Source organism: Lethenteron reissneri, chromosome 27 (genome assembly GCF_015708825.2).
Source record: "Lethenteron reissneri isolate LAM-NWPU_2019-01 chromosome 27, ASM1570882v1, whole genome shotgun sequence".
NCBI lineage: Eukaryota > Metazoa > Chordata > Hyperoartia > Petromyzontiformes > Petromyzontidae > Lethenteron > Lethenteron reissneri.
The window spans coordinates 5,882,197-5,897,792 of NC_083805.1; the positions used below are offsets into that span (position 1 = coordinate 5,882,197).

Genomic DNA, 15,596 nt, shown 5'->3' on the forward strand with positions numbered 1-15,596 from the left:
TTACACGTGATTATTTCTAAAGTGGCGGCACAGATAACCCGGTGGCCTGGGTGCCCTAACTCATACATTCAATCCATCGGTCATCCCATTTAAGGAATAATTAAATGCGGCTGCTTAAAGCAAGTGTGTGTGTGTGTGCGTTTTGGTGGATCCCACCTATATGTGGTAGTACAGCGGTTAGCGCACTGCGTTACGAATCCGGCGACCCGAGTTTGATTCCCGCGCACGGCCAACACCAGTGACGAGTATCTAAATGGGACCTGAGCCTCCCCTAGGTCCACTCAGCCTCAAATGAGTACCTGGTGCGGTGCGTAACCATCACTAATAGGGAGACAAGGTGGCCAGATGTGATGCTGGACACTCATCCTCCTCGTGTGCCGTGCCGGCTTTCACAGGTGCTGCTACTCGCTGACAGCACTTGCCACAAAAGTCTGTTAAGGCTACAGGGGGGATCTTTACTTTGGATCCCACTGTAAATGTTGCTCAACTGCGAGGTTGTCCTTGTAATGATCACATAACTTGAGCATTTGTGGGAATGCAGTCACGCACGTCAATAGTGTTGTGCAACATGCATTAGGAAGACATTGGGACCTTTCGATTAGCAGTAAACTTATATGGGTGCCCAAAAAATTGTCATTAATGACTAACGGAATCACCCTGGAATCACCAATTGACACACCATTTGCATTTGTATAATGAAGGATATTTGTTTTAAAGAAATGTATAAACTAAGGACAATTTTACTGCGATGCATCTGGCCATTTTAACCTAGTTCCTTGATGCTTCCTGGAAAGACATTTCTTCAACTCTCACATAGTATTACTGTTAGTGGCATAAAATACATATCTATTGTATTATCTTTTCTTGATCAACGAGTTTACAGACATAGAATAATAAAAAGAAAACATAATAAATTGAGAATTGTTTTATTATGTTTTATTTTTATTATTTTATTACTTCCCTTCTACGTGACTTTACCGAAAGAACCAAGAAGGTGAATCCCTGCAGTCACGAAAGCTTTAAATCGAGATTTTACAGACATACTTTAGCCATACACATGATTGCTAAAACAAATGTATAGCAACTGCTTAAATTAAGTATTTATGGGTGACATTTTCATCAAAACAGGTTTTAAATGTACGTGGGTAATTTATACTTTTTGCTGTTGTGTCTGTTATTGTTTTGCAGCCGTGCACCAGCGGAAGAGTTTACATCCAACCGCAAGGTTAGTGGGTAGAAAAATGTGCCAGTTCGTGTGCCAACCTGGGTTTTAAGAAACTCGAATGTCATCAAATATTGTCCAGGATTAGCTAATGAGGTTTTTATTATATTAGGGCAGTCATTAAATGTTTAACTTGTCACTTTCATTGAGATTTAAGTGAACATTACTTGAGCCTCGTATTCAATTTTGACAGTTTAAAACTTGCAACAACAACAAATTTCACGGCTGCAGCGCCGATTTGCAATTTATTTATTAATTTCTATTGTTAACAGGATATGGGGCTCATACAAAATGAAAACTCATCCTTCGGCAAAATAAATTCCCACACAATGTACAATTAATGTCTCGTTGCGATGAACTGGTGGCTCGGTGTATTATATTGCCACGGCAGTGTTCCGAGCCCCACCGTTGAGATACAGGGTTCGAGTATGGACAGTCATTTGTGATTAAATATCACCCTGTAGTGATTCTAGATTTTAAGCTTTCGTGACTGCAAGGATTCATATTCTTAGGTTTTTTCGGTAAAGTCACGTAGGTAAAACATTAACATTAATAAAAGTAAAATAAAATAAAAAATCACGACGTTTCGGAGGCAACACAAGCTTCCGTCTTCAGGTGGAACCGTCACAGCCACGACAGCTGTACGTGACTTTACCGAAAAAACCTAAGAATATGAACCCTGTAGTGGATTCATTATAATACATAACGATTTTTTTTTGCTCCTGGGTAGTAGTTGTTATTTCTAATTTCTTATGCCTCAAAAGTACAGAAAATGGCTATTATTCCCCACAAAAATGGCTATTATTTTCCACATCTCATATATAGTCTATACCAATGACTGCACACAAAAACGCCATTATTTTTTAATTCGGTTTTTTTTGTCATTCAGCATAGCCTAGCTCGGAGGACTGAACACTTCAGGTTTAATTTCTCTGCCAAGGAAAACTATTTGCAGGAAAATTAAAGATTGTGTCCTTGGTATAAATAGAGGCCTTTTGAAGGGAAGTTGCAGGCATACTTCTCTGATGTCATCTTTCAGGGCTGTTCTCTTAACCCTGCCTTGCAGTAAACGTTTTGAAGGGGCTTTTGTTGTTGTCCTCTTGTGGATGTGACACAAATGAATATATTTAGCAGGGTGAGGGGGGGGACCCTTTGGTATGAGAATCACATTTCTGTGTTTGACATAAGCACCACGTGGCCGTGCTTAGGAAGTAAAACAGTGAATTTAAGAATGTGTTGTTAACACGAGGAAGCACTCGCACAAATCAGAACTTATTTGGCACGCCCAGATAACAAACTCGGTTTCATTTGTAACGATGTACAGTTTTTCATCCGTGTACTTTCAGGAAAGAAATAACGCTTCATGTTTTCATACGTTTGATGTGTCAAACATATGGAATTGTAGTTGTTGTTGTTGTTGTTGGCAAGTACCACGCAATTTAATGTTTTCTGTTGCAACTAGTTTTTAAGTAAAATTCGTAAATCATGTTTGCGTATATTTTCTAGTTATATTAACAATTTTCTTTAATGCATTTCATGCAAAATATTAGGCAATCTGTGATCACATACCTCTACATTTAAACATTATTTGGTGACGCTGCGTTGGCAGTGGTGCACAAGCACAATTTACAACAACAAAAACCGCATTCATCAACAGCACTGCGTCGCTTTAAGGGGCCGTCCATAAATGACGTCACGCACCTGGGGGGGGGGGGGGGTCAGACATTTGTGACGATGTGTGACGAGGGAGGGGGTGATAAATGGAACGTCACATCAAAATGCGCAACTTTAAATAAATATAGACAACACGTTCTACTTAATTAAATAGACTTTTTGATAAATGTTTTCTCCTACAACATCAGAGTGCAGAGGCACATTAAATACGCACTACAATGACAATAGTGTAAAGCGATTTGAAGCATGTTTTATTTTTTTGGGAGGGGGGGCAGAGCTATGTGACGTCTTATTTTAGGGGGGGTCTGACTTTTTGTGACGCCATGTGACGAGGGGGGGGGGGTCCAAAATCGTCCAAAATCACGTGACGTCATTTATGGACGACCCCTAAACTGTAATAGGCATTTAACCAAACATGCTGCATATGATTTGCACTCGACTAGGTTGTGAACCAATTTTTCTTCAATGTACAAACCATAACGGTTCGTCACAAATGCACAAACACCTGTACAGGCTTCGGAACAAAAACATTTATTAAACGTGCTTTTGCTTTTCTTTTGCACAGCATTTACGACGCATTTCTAACTGAGAAGGCAAATGCATTTTTCAAGCTGAGGTATTCTGAGGTTGCATTGTCAATGCAACAAAAACAAGAAATGGTTTTGCCTAATATCCAATGGTCCATCTGTTCGTATTTGTAAAGTGAAAGCAATTTTTGTTAAAATCTTGTTGGGTAAAAAAATATTCGGTTTAATAACGAGGTTGCATTTTGTTTTCGTCAAATGCTTCATTCCCACTCAGGACCAGCATCGCACCACTTATCGGGGGGTTATCGGCCACATCACTGAGACTTGAGCCCGCTGGTTTTAGACGTGCCCCCAAGACGATGTGACTGGAGGTATTCAACAAAGTTGTCTTCAAGGAATCTACCAGTTTCCACACAATGTTATAGCATTTACAGCTTCGGCTGCCATCTGTCCTGGTTCTCCAAGGATGTCAGCTTTTTTTTTAAGAAAACCATCTTGGGAAATCTGCAAGTCTTCCCAGGATATTGAAATTCCGGGGTTTTTTTGTAATTTTCATAATACAAATGCACTACTTAAGACAATGTATTTCAGAATTAGTATATTTATTAACACTGGAGTAATCCGATGAGCTATAAACCTCTTTTTCACAGATTCCAGCAGGTCAGAACGTTACAACAAACAATACCAAGCACGATAAGAGTGCAAAGTATAGTAAAAGGTAAACAAATTTCTTAATCAACTAAGCTCCATATTTGTGTTCATCTTACCAGGAAAAAACCCACTGAGATATTTAGCTTTTTTCAGAAGCCACCTGGCCACATATGTTAGCTCGGCGAAGTTGCTGATCACGTGCAAATGTATACCAGTATTATTCCTCTTCTTCTTACCATGATGTGGCTGGGTTTCTTTGTAACTCAGAGGTGGCAACCCCTTTATACAGATCAGTGGTGGTATAGGGTAGGCAGTTGCTAAAGGCCAAAAACTGGGGCCACTCAAAAAAATGCTTTCACAATTCCATCCCCCCCACCATCATGTTATTTTCAGATATGCTTTCCCCCACCTCACTTTATGCCCAGGGCATGAGTAAACCCAGCACTGAGCCTCTCGGTGAAGCAGTACATCTGATGAATTTTGATATACGTGTGAGCTTGTGAAGTATCACATATATATATTACGCTTTGGGCATCGAGATGTTAACTACCTCGCCTGGTATGCAGGAGGTCGTGGGTTCGAGCCCGACCCTGACACCCGTATATATTTGGAGTTTGCATGTTATCCCTATGGCCGGGTGGATTTTTCTCCGGGTCCTCTGGTTTTTCCCCTCCACATTTAGAAACACGTGTTTAGAATATTTGACTGCTATAAATATCGACATAAGCCACTTCGTTCAGCTATCATATGTGGCCATGTCGCTTCTGAAAAAAAGCTATATAGCTCAGTGGGCCTTACACCGGATGAAAAAAAAACTTAGGATGCCAGATCACCAAAAGTGCGATGTAATTCTTCAGTAGCATTTGACATGTATTTGAAATTTAAATGTATTTATGCATGTTTTACTTTTGAACAAGTTGTTTCAGTCTTGGTGTCGCTTTAAGATGTTCTGTGTTCATATTTTGTTTGTTGCGGTTGCACCGACTTAAGAGCCTCACAGGGCGATACCTAATAAATGAAACTTGAAAACCTGAAACTTATGGGAAAACAAAAATGTTGGAATTGTTAAATCAAAGTTGTTCATCTAGCGACGTTCGTCCACGTATCTTTTTTAGGGCTCCACCAAATTGTAGAGTGTAATCAACGACAGTGTCAGCGAAACTCTCCTTCTTCTCTGTACTCTGTGAAAGGGCCATTTACATAAAACGTGAACCGAATATATAGACACATTTTCTGTTTTAAGGCAGTGTTAATGATGTGTTTTTTTAAAATATATTGTCTTAGTTTAATAAAAAAAAAATGTATGCTATTAATTACCAACAGCAAAACAATCACCAGTATTTTTTATTGACAGATAAATGTTGAGAGTATCTAGCACATTATTATTGATGGTAATTTAATTCTCGTCACTGTGTTTTGTCTCGTTGTTGTTGTGACTCGTGCGAGCATTTTCATAATATTATGTAAATGGAATGGGCCGAACATTCCGATGTAGGACCGTCCTGAATAGAACATTTGCATAGAAGAAAAAATGGCATTGATAATATTTCAGCATTTCTACTCTACGTCCTCTCACTTCTAACATTGAACGAGCTAAAGGTTCTGAACCCATTTAGACCTCAACATTTCAGCGACGTTCACAATGTATAGCGGCCATTTGTTGGCTCACGACAATTAATTTTGGATAAACTATGAAACGATGCTTTGCGAATATTATCACAACAAAACCTTCTTAAATGTTTTTCTTTTCGCATGGAGGGCTCCTAAAACATAATTAGTGTCAACAATACATATTTAACTCAGCTTGACCTCTGTTGTTTGCTTGCACATTTACTCATTTAAAAAAATAGTTGTCCCAAACAGTGGTGACGTTGAATTACTGCTTTCTTTAGTCTGTGTAAGGCGATCCAGAGAAAGTCATTACAAGAACCTTCCACAGTCATTGGTAGGCCTTTTACTGGAACTAATAGCACAATTACGCCAAAATCTATTTCCAATTTGGGCAGCAGCATGACCTTTAATGCTTAATTGCCTCTCCTCCTGTGTTGGTTAATGCTGGGTTCAAGTGGCCCGTTCTGCGCAGTAATACATATAAAAATGTAGCAGACCGGTCATGCCTTTCCTTTCAAATTTGTTGCCCAAACTTATTGCGGCCAAAAACCTAGTGGCCTGCCATCAATTGTGCATGAAAGTCAAACTTTTTTGAGAGCACCGTTACACTGCGGTGGACACTTTATCACTTTATGAAGCTTCATCATTGGCACGCAAAGTGTTTTTCTTCTTTTAGCCAGCGAACTAGATCGCACTACGCGGTGTGCGTATCGTGTGCATCGCCAGTGGAAATCACCGCAAAAAAATCTTGTGGAGTGAAAAGAGGTAGCGTGATGACGCGTACGTAATGAGCGGATTGCACGAAGAATGCCACGTAAATACGGAAGGCCCCCCCCCCATGAACGTGGTTGACTCCATCCAAATATCAAGCCCACATTTTGCAACAATCGCGTTTCAGTGAAGCCAACGCAGAGTACATTTTTCCGTAATTACACTCCACTCTGGATTAACTTCCCTTCGGCCAACCATACACACGCGATCGGACAGAAACACACGCTGGCTAATTCCTTCTTAGCCGGGAGAGCGCACTGATATTTCTGTGATTAAAGCACTCGCACACCCCGTGCGTCTTGCCTCACTTCCTCTGGCACCCTACAACCCCGTCCTCTCCTTCGCTCCCTCCCTCTCGAGTCTACCCCGCAGCCAATATGAATTGTTTTTAAAAATGATAAATTGGCTGCAAATGTTGCTTATCCACACGAGGGTCATCCCTATTAGCGTAGATAATGGAGGGGCCCCCCCTTTGTAGTGGGATCACGTAGGAGCCGTGTGCATCTTGTTGGTACTGGATGGTTGATTAAGTATGCCGGCTCACGTGGTTTTTGACTGCAGGGTTTTTTGGAACGATATCATATAAGGTGGGGACGATGGGCTACGTTTAAAGGAATTTGGCGGAAATGTTTGCAATTTCTAGCTCCAGCCGATGCATAATTTATCACGCTACTTTTGGATGCATTTAAAATGAATAATAGTAAACATAAATGCGTAACTCTTTTTGTCATGCTTTCACAGTGCAGGCTGTAAGAGTTTAACTTTGTGACTTTCTGAGAGTACTGCACTGTGGCCGTTGCGATTCGCAACAACACAGTTGGGTAAAGTGATTCTGTCACAAACTCTCGACTGGCTTTGACATCCACTTTCTCATCGGTAGAGTCAGCTTTGCTCGAAACAATGCCGGGGAACTGTCAGATGGTTATGGACAAGGACACTGTCCGTTAGATATTGGGTCATAGTTCAATGCAATACTTTACAACGACACAGAATATAAGTAACGATGTAATTGCTAAATGCATTTATTATTATATTTACTATTTCTGTACATTGCTATAAAAAGCGGTTTCACGCATCAAGGTCCTCTGGCCCTTTCTCCATCTTAACCCATTGCCATTTGACTTCACCAGTGATCCCTCTCATTGAAAAACGGAACCTCCCGTTATCATTGTTCACGTCATTTTTAAGAACGTGTACTTTTTTTGCTATCATACACACATTTTGACACGCTTGTTGACATCAACATTTTTACCGTCTTGCGCTACTTTAATGCACGCAAGGAATGCAGTTTTATTGCAAGTCTCTCTTGCATGTCACAATAGTGTCACTTAGCATTCCAATTCTATGAAGGTCTACCATCCTATAATGATATTTCACAGCCTTTTGTCAATCCACTGCTTTATACATGTCTCCCAATGCTCTTGTCACAGGCATAGGGATTGTTTGCCCATACTTTACTTTACTCTGCTGGTTGAGTTGAAATGATGTTCGACTTACCCAGGAGTCGAACTCGGGTCGCCGGATTCATGGTATCGCGAGCTAACCACTTCTGCCACCGCTCCACCCGAATCTTTTTCTGCAAGTTTTTCGTGAATAATATTCTCTGGGTCTTTCGGTAAAGTCACGTAGATAGGTTGAAAGAAAATAAGAAAAAACTACGACGTTTCGATCACAACACAGGCGATGTGTTGCGATCGAAACGTCGTAGTTTCGATCACAACACATCACTTGTGTTGTGATCCAAAGAATATTAATTCCTGCAGTCACGAAAGCGTTAAGTTTTAATAAATAAGTTTTGACGGAAAAAACGACTTTTACAGGGCCCTGAATTAAAAACAAATAAAGGTCCCATCCATGTTATTTGTCACGGTTGAGTATACAGTCGTTGATATACCACTTCCCATCACGGACGAGTTAATGACACAAAAATCATTGCTTTTTTATAAATACACAGCTGAGGGCAGATGGTTGCTCCCTCTGAGGGAATAACAGAACTGCTGTCTGACGACGAAAATTAAACATTTTTTTACTATACTCTGCACTCTGCAAGGATAAAACAGCGTGGCATTGTAATAGCAAAACATTTCCAAGAGCCACGAATGCATTAGGCCACAAAAGAGGAAGCATTGTCTTCTCCTTATAAAAGATTTTTAGAAATTGCATTAAAGGACACATTTGTATTCACCTTGCTATTGCATCTGTTATATGGGTCCTTTAACTTTGGACTTGCGTAACATTTCAACTGCCTTACTCAGCACGATTATCATCTGCCATGAGTCTTCCACGACTAGATAAATACCTCCCAGTGCTATTGCCATGTCTTGACACGGTCCTGCGATGCTGCGCCTTGCACAAAGAACTCTTCTTGTCACGCCATCTCCACGATGGCCGTCCGCTCGGTTCGCAGTCTGCCCTCTGGCCGCCCATTCCGTCTGGTGACGTGACCTGCCCGGGCCCCCACTTCGCAGTTCGATACATGAACCTCACGGCGGGGCCCTGGGGTCCCGAATAAACGGAAGTCCAAAATCGTAATTCATTTATTTTTGGCGACTCCGTCCCACCGCGCACATAAACGCCGCGACCCGGCTGGCGCCGATCATTCTGTTGTCGTGTCGTCCAAGCGCAGCAGCGAGGACGAATGCGCAGAAGAAACAAAAGTTTGAAACTTTGATTAGCGCATCGTGTAGAGCTCGTCGAGAGGAATAGTCGTATCGTTCGCCTTCAACAGACGTATAATGACGTCGCAACGCAGTTTATGCGAGAGCCGGGGGCTTATGGGACCCCGGGGTCCCGCCATAAGGTCCATATTCTGTTTGGGAAACGTGTTGTGCACGACCTTTATTGTTTCGCTCATGGCTTGGCGTGGAACTTGTGGACTTGTTTGAAACATAACGTAAACCTTGCAATTAAGTTAAGCTTGTGCAAGATACACTCGCGCTTAAGTTCCTGATTGGAACGAGAAAAACACCTTTAATTTCCCGCCGTGCGTGCGTGCGTGCTAGAGACACCATAACAAGATAATATAATGTATCTCACAGCAGCTAATGACTAGCTGGGTGGTGGTGGTGGTGGTGGTGGAGCACACCTGTAATCCAGCACTGTGGAGGCAGCGAGCGTTGGTGGATCACAGAAATGTAATGAGACCTCCTTCCTGCGGGTGTCGAGGTGCCAACTGCACCTGGATTGCCAGGAGAATGCAAAATGTGGATCCCACCTTGTTCCACCTGTACGGGAGCGTGTACTGCCCCCTTGCTCAATAATCGCCGATAACACCTTCATATGTAGAGGACTGCAGAACTCGGGGAGGGGGTAAATTTGGCACCGGCTCGCCTCACGTTGCTGCCTTTCCTCCTCGTCTGTGGTTCCACGCGCCTCCGAGTCTGTACCCTGCCTTCGAGAGCGAATGAATGCTATGCGCGTTACAAGTGGAAATTGCCGATGTGGCATGGAGCGGTGGCACGGTCATTAACGTCCTTTGCAGTTTTAATCCGAAAATGGAAAACATTCCCGGTGTGCAGACTGTGCTTTGTGATGACAACTTCGCGAGCTGTATTCATTACATTGCAGTTCAAGGAGTAATTTGCATGCATAAATGTGTGCAAAGTAGTTATCGTAGTAAAGTCACAGTTTGAATGGCAGTGGAGGATGCCTCTCTGTTGACGGCACCAGATCACATTCAAATGCTCATAAATTTCATTCAGGATTTGAAGCTTTCGTGACTGCAAGGATTCATATTCTTCGGTTTTTTCAGTAAAGTCACGTAGGTGATACAGCTGTCGGGCTGTGACGGTTCCACCTGAAGACGGAAGCTTGTGTTGCCTCCGAAACGTCGTGATTTTTTATTTATTTTTTTATTTTACTTTTATTAATTTTTATTTTTTACCTACATGACTTTACCGAAAGAACCTAAGAATATGAATACTCATAAATGTGCACAATAACAACCGACGCGTGTTTTCCTGCTCCAATGAGCATTTTTAGACAAGGGCAAATTTGTTTTGAGAGGCCTAAGCCGGTGGTTGTAATTCCACATTCCTATGACTGGGGCAAGACTTTTGATAGGGCAACTATTGTAAACTTCCCCACAAATGTTAAACTACATTTTTTTATGATCCCAGAATGATGATGGGCTGAGTCAGCCCCGAACCAGGGTTTGAACTGGGAACCTGCCAATTGTGAGGAGCTCTTTTACAAATGAGGCATGTGCCAGTTTGCATGCGTACAATACACGTGTGCAAAGTGGTTTACTTAGCCAAATGGTAGTTTGAATGATTAATTACAATTGCTGAGATTGTGAAAGATGACAATGGAGGTTTGTAAATGATGTATGCCATCCCATTATAACACCACTAATGGTTACATTAAGTGATGTTATAATTATTTTACATCGCAGCTTTAAAGAAATTAGAAGAAAAAAAAATCTCATTTGTTCTGCTAAAAAAACGATAACAACTGCTCGTCCGACAGCAGGAAAGGGAATTGAAGCCTCAATGAAGTGAATCTGCTGATCCTTGGTAGTTGCTGAGAGGTTGATGGATTACGGGAAGAAGGGACCATTTTATCCATACAGATATGTCTCTTATCTGTATTAACGAATGTCAGCAAACATTGTGCAGTGAAATGAACATGTTAAACCTTGATAACACATTTGTGGTCATCAATCCAGGTGACTAAAGGCTAATCTACACTGTAAATGTTATTTATCTTTTTTTTATATAATTCTTATTATTATTATTACTCTAGGACAAGGGTTCAACGTGTCGAGGACGCTTTTCGTACACAGCATTGCTCCGGTTTGTAATCGCACGAATTCCGCCGTGTGACTGTGCAGGAAATGCACCATGAAACACTGGAGGTGTTGCACTTGCAGTGCTGTCACGCGCGTGTGTATATCGAGCAGTGGTGTACAGCATTCCCTCGATGTTCGCAAGGGATACGTTCCAGAGAGGCAAATTTCGCGGGTAATGATATTGGTTTTCATTTTAAAAAAATGCTTTTACATGTTCATGAATTACCTTGAAGACATACATTAATAAGCTTTTAAATACATTAAATTTATCATAACACGAAAACATACAAAATTGGTTATAATGGACATAAACTTAATGGGAAAAAAGATTCAAAGGATGAAATGATATCTTGATTTGAAGCTTAAATAATACGTTATAAATTAGGATGATGCGCATCCTCAAATTAAAATCACTCTATCTCATTACTTTCTCGCATTACATGATCGCCAAAAATCGCAGATAGTATGTTTGTGAATAACAAGGGAATACTCGGCACAACGAATTGGCCCATCAAATAATATCGACGCTTTAGCTCGCGAGACATGGGTTGAATCGTGTGCATATTAACGAGTTCAGCTTACCCATGCGTCGCAGACACTAGGGGCCGCTACATTCTCTGTAACGTTAAACCGATAATGGTTTTAATCGATTTTCTAAACTCGAATCGTGACAAATTAATTGAGCGTCTGAACACTTAGTCATCGGTTGAGCCTGTGGGTAGTAAAATCCTACGTTGTGGATAAAATCGGTGAACTTAAGGCGTACTGTGTGTGCTTAAACACACAAACACATGTGCATTCTATAAATACTGAATGTTCAGTGTTTTAAGTTTTTATTCACGTGCAGTATGTACCGTCCATTAAATATATAAACGGTCATAACTCAGTGACTCAAGACTAATGTTAGCCTGGAAATCTGAAATTTGCCACAGATATATTCCAGTCTATGGCTATAAGTAGAGAAATCCAAACACCAAATATTTTCTATTTTTGGCCATAGAAAATTACAACCCATGAGGTTGATTGGTTTTACTCATAGGGCAGGGTCAGTTTCGAGTCCTAATTTGCTTTAAGTGTCATGCTATAAACACTTTAAAATATATGATCCCTATCGGCAAATCGAGTAAAATTTCCTCTCGTGGTGTGTTGATTCTAGAGATGATAGAAAGTGGCAAAAAACTGCTACCGGCTACTATTGTGTGCATAATTACCTTCACGTCAGCCTGTGAGCGAGCAAGAGAGTGCACACACTCCTTTGCATTGCAAGCCACTACTCTGTGCGTCTCGGCATCGCTCAGTGGCACCCTCAGAATTTCATGACAAAAAACTTACCTCCCCTCCATAGGGCACACGAATAGGTCGGCATACCAAATGGTATCATCGCGCATGTACCTTGCGTCTTCCTTTTTTTAGCTGATATTTTACATCGTCCCAAAATTGAATTTCAACGTATATATGTGCAAATTTTTGCACAGCCATATGCAAAATTCCACGATTGAAGTGTATGCAAACGTGGTTACGTTTAATAACCTCATGTCAGCATCTGTAAGCTAATTGTTATATTAGAGGGGGGGTTTTTTCTCAAGCAGGAACTTTGCCCAGCCGATTTGCAGGGGCCTTTGGGCCCAGCACGCAAACATTAGGCAAGCTTATTATGTTATCATAATTTAGTAATTGTATGTAACTTTTAAATTTAGCAGGCATGTACCGTGACACTGGCACCATAGAGCATGCCCTTTCAAATGTTAATGTATTTTATGGCAGGTGGTATAATGAGAGGGGAGTTTTATTAAGACTGTGCAGCTCCAAAAGGGTGATCAGAGCACTGAGCCGACACTGCTAAAATCCTGGGTTTGAATCTGGGTAGCTGCTGCTGAGTCCACTGGGTTCTTACACGTGATGAGTTCAGTGTTCTCAGTTCTTTCGGTAAAGTCACGTAGGTAAAAAAATGAACACAAGTCTCCGTCATCAGGTGGGACCGTCACAGCCAGATTTGCTGCATCAAGTGAGCATCAAGCAGCAAATCTGGCTGTGACGGTCCCACCTGATGACGGAGACTTGTGTTGCCTCCGAAACGTCGTGATTTTATTATTTTATTTAATTTTAATTTCAATTTTTTACCTACGTGACTTTACCGAAAGAACTGAGAGTATGAATCTTTGCAGTCACGAAAGCTTCAAATCTAGAATGAGTTCAGTGGTTGGAGAATAGCCATCAACGACTGCACACAGAAACGATCATGTAAAAAATTTAAAAAAGTGGTTCTTTGCTTTAATTAGGCAAAATTTCAGGTCTGAGATTGTTTCATATCGCCTCGACTCTCATGCTACTATCTCACTGCAGTGTGTGTGGAAAAGTGTGACCCTCCCCCCGCCGCCAGAGTGTAAAATAATGAAAGGGCCACTCGATGGATTTTACACGGCAGAGAAACCGTGAAAAATCTCTGCCGGAGCCATTCTTCTGTACAAACGGAGCTGGGGGGGGGGGGGGGCACATCAATCTTGCAGTGCCCCCCCCCCCCCCAAAATCGCCTGCTGCTGGATGTAATTACCAGCGAAACGTCACGGTGTTCAAATTGTTAATGTTGTGGATTTACTCTCCAACACACCGGCGGGCTGAAGTCGTCACTAATTGGCGCGTTGTTTACGTGACGAACCTTACCGGCTGTGTCGGGTGGTGGAGGGTTACGACACATTTATACTCGCGCGATCTAACCCAAACACCTTAATTGTGAATAATATTGGTCGCGAAAGCCTACGTGTTGAACTGCTGTTTAGTGTTTTGCAACAACAAAAAATCAAGTTACATTCGTATAATGAACGTTTCAACTATTTGCCCTCGCTTGTCAACAGGTGTGTGGACCAATCCCGACACTGGATTTGCCTGGAGGAGCCATTTACGTAGTTCGGGTGAGCCAAAGCTCTGTATGCACACAACGCATGCAGGCGACGCAAGAACAGCCAAACTCCCGCTATGGCCACTATCATTCTCAGGAGCACTTCAACAATGCTGCACGATGATGAATTATTCATCGTGGTTGTACATGTATTTTTACGGAATGTAGGGTGTTTTTTTATTTTTCTGTCCGTATAGCTTGATGTTTAACCCTTGCGTTCGTGTACAGGTATGCAGCGAACTGTGAAATACTGTTTTTTTATGTGACCACAACTTCCAATTATAGAATTTGGACAATGTGTTGTAGCTTTCTTTTGTTAAACAGTGCAAGCTGTAACAGAATTTGCGTGCACTTCATAGATTGGCGTCGCAGTCTTGGGTGAAATCTTTAGACAGCCCTGCAGTGATCTGTCAGAGGCTTGACATTTGGAAAGTTTAAATGTACTGTGGAATTAAATTTGTAACTGCAGTTATATTTTTTATTATTATAGGGTGCTTAAAATTTTTTTTTTTTATACTTTTGAGAATTTGCAACAACACCACAAGAAATGTACCTCTGGGCTCTGGAGACCACCTGGAGAAGATTCCAGGCACGTGTTGACAATGATGGCGAGCAGGTGGAGACTCTTTGACTTTTGAAGCTATAAACATACATTTATTATCATGTTAGTGTATTATCCGTTATTTTTCCATTAATAAACGATAGTCCCAGATAAGTGTTAACATTTTTCTGAAGCACCCTGTATTTTTGTATTTTTCCCAGGCAAATTATTCCAATTGTACAATTGGTATCATACCACGAGATGAAAAGTCCGTTCAGATATTTTTGTTATAAAACAGCTCACAGAATGAGATACCACAGATCTACTCCCAGACTCCCTGTAAAGTCACATCTTACGTATGCTCGGGGACATGTACTTTATATTGCACCCCTTCTTTAGAAGATGTTTGTTTGTCGCTTGGGAGAGCTTGAGTTTGCTCCCAAATTAGGTCAAACTCGTTTAATATTACGGATTTTAATATGCACAGTGTGATTGGTGATCAGTCTGAGACCATCCACTCACTACTTTTGACAACTCGGTTTTAATCACGAGTGGCTGCTCAGATTTGAACTCGAGATGTCAACAGTGCAGGGTCAGTGCTCTCACTAGGAACCCCCCCCCCCCCCCCGTGACCTCTCTTTGAAATAATTTGCAGACACACAGGTGGCAGAGCAATATCCCTGTTTATATATATAAAATATTTATAGCTTTAAATGCAATTTCATTTTCGAAATTACTTTCGTCAGACAGCACTTAATCCAGCACTTGTGACACAAGTTTGTGGATCAGATTGTATTTGTTAAACTCTCAAAGCTGCTGGGCTGCAAGATGGTGACCAGGAGATGAAAGTACATCATATGGGTTACAAACCCATCCAAGCATACATTTGTCTTATTTATTCCTGTGTGTGTGTT

At 41.3% G+C, this 15,596-nt stretch overlaps 1 protein-coding gene across 2 annotated transcripts in view; it reads left to right on the forward strand.

The window, feature by feature from the left end:
- GLT1D1 (glycosyltransferase 1 domain containing 1) overlaps positions 1-15,596 on the forward strand; it is a 65,041-nt gene that overhangs the window by 12,079 nt on the left and 37,366 nt on the right. For both annotated transcript variants that reach the window (XM_061561223.1, XM_061561224.1), the window contains exons 5-6: positions 1,189-1,225; positions 14,098-14,154. In XM_061561223.1, the coding sequence (XP_061417207.1) occupies positions 1,189-1,225; positions 14,098-14,154 (94 nt within the window). The remainder of the gene's footprint in view (positions 1-1,188; positions 1,226-14,097; positions 14,155-15,596) is intronic.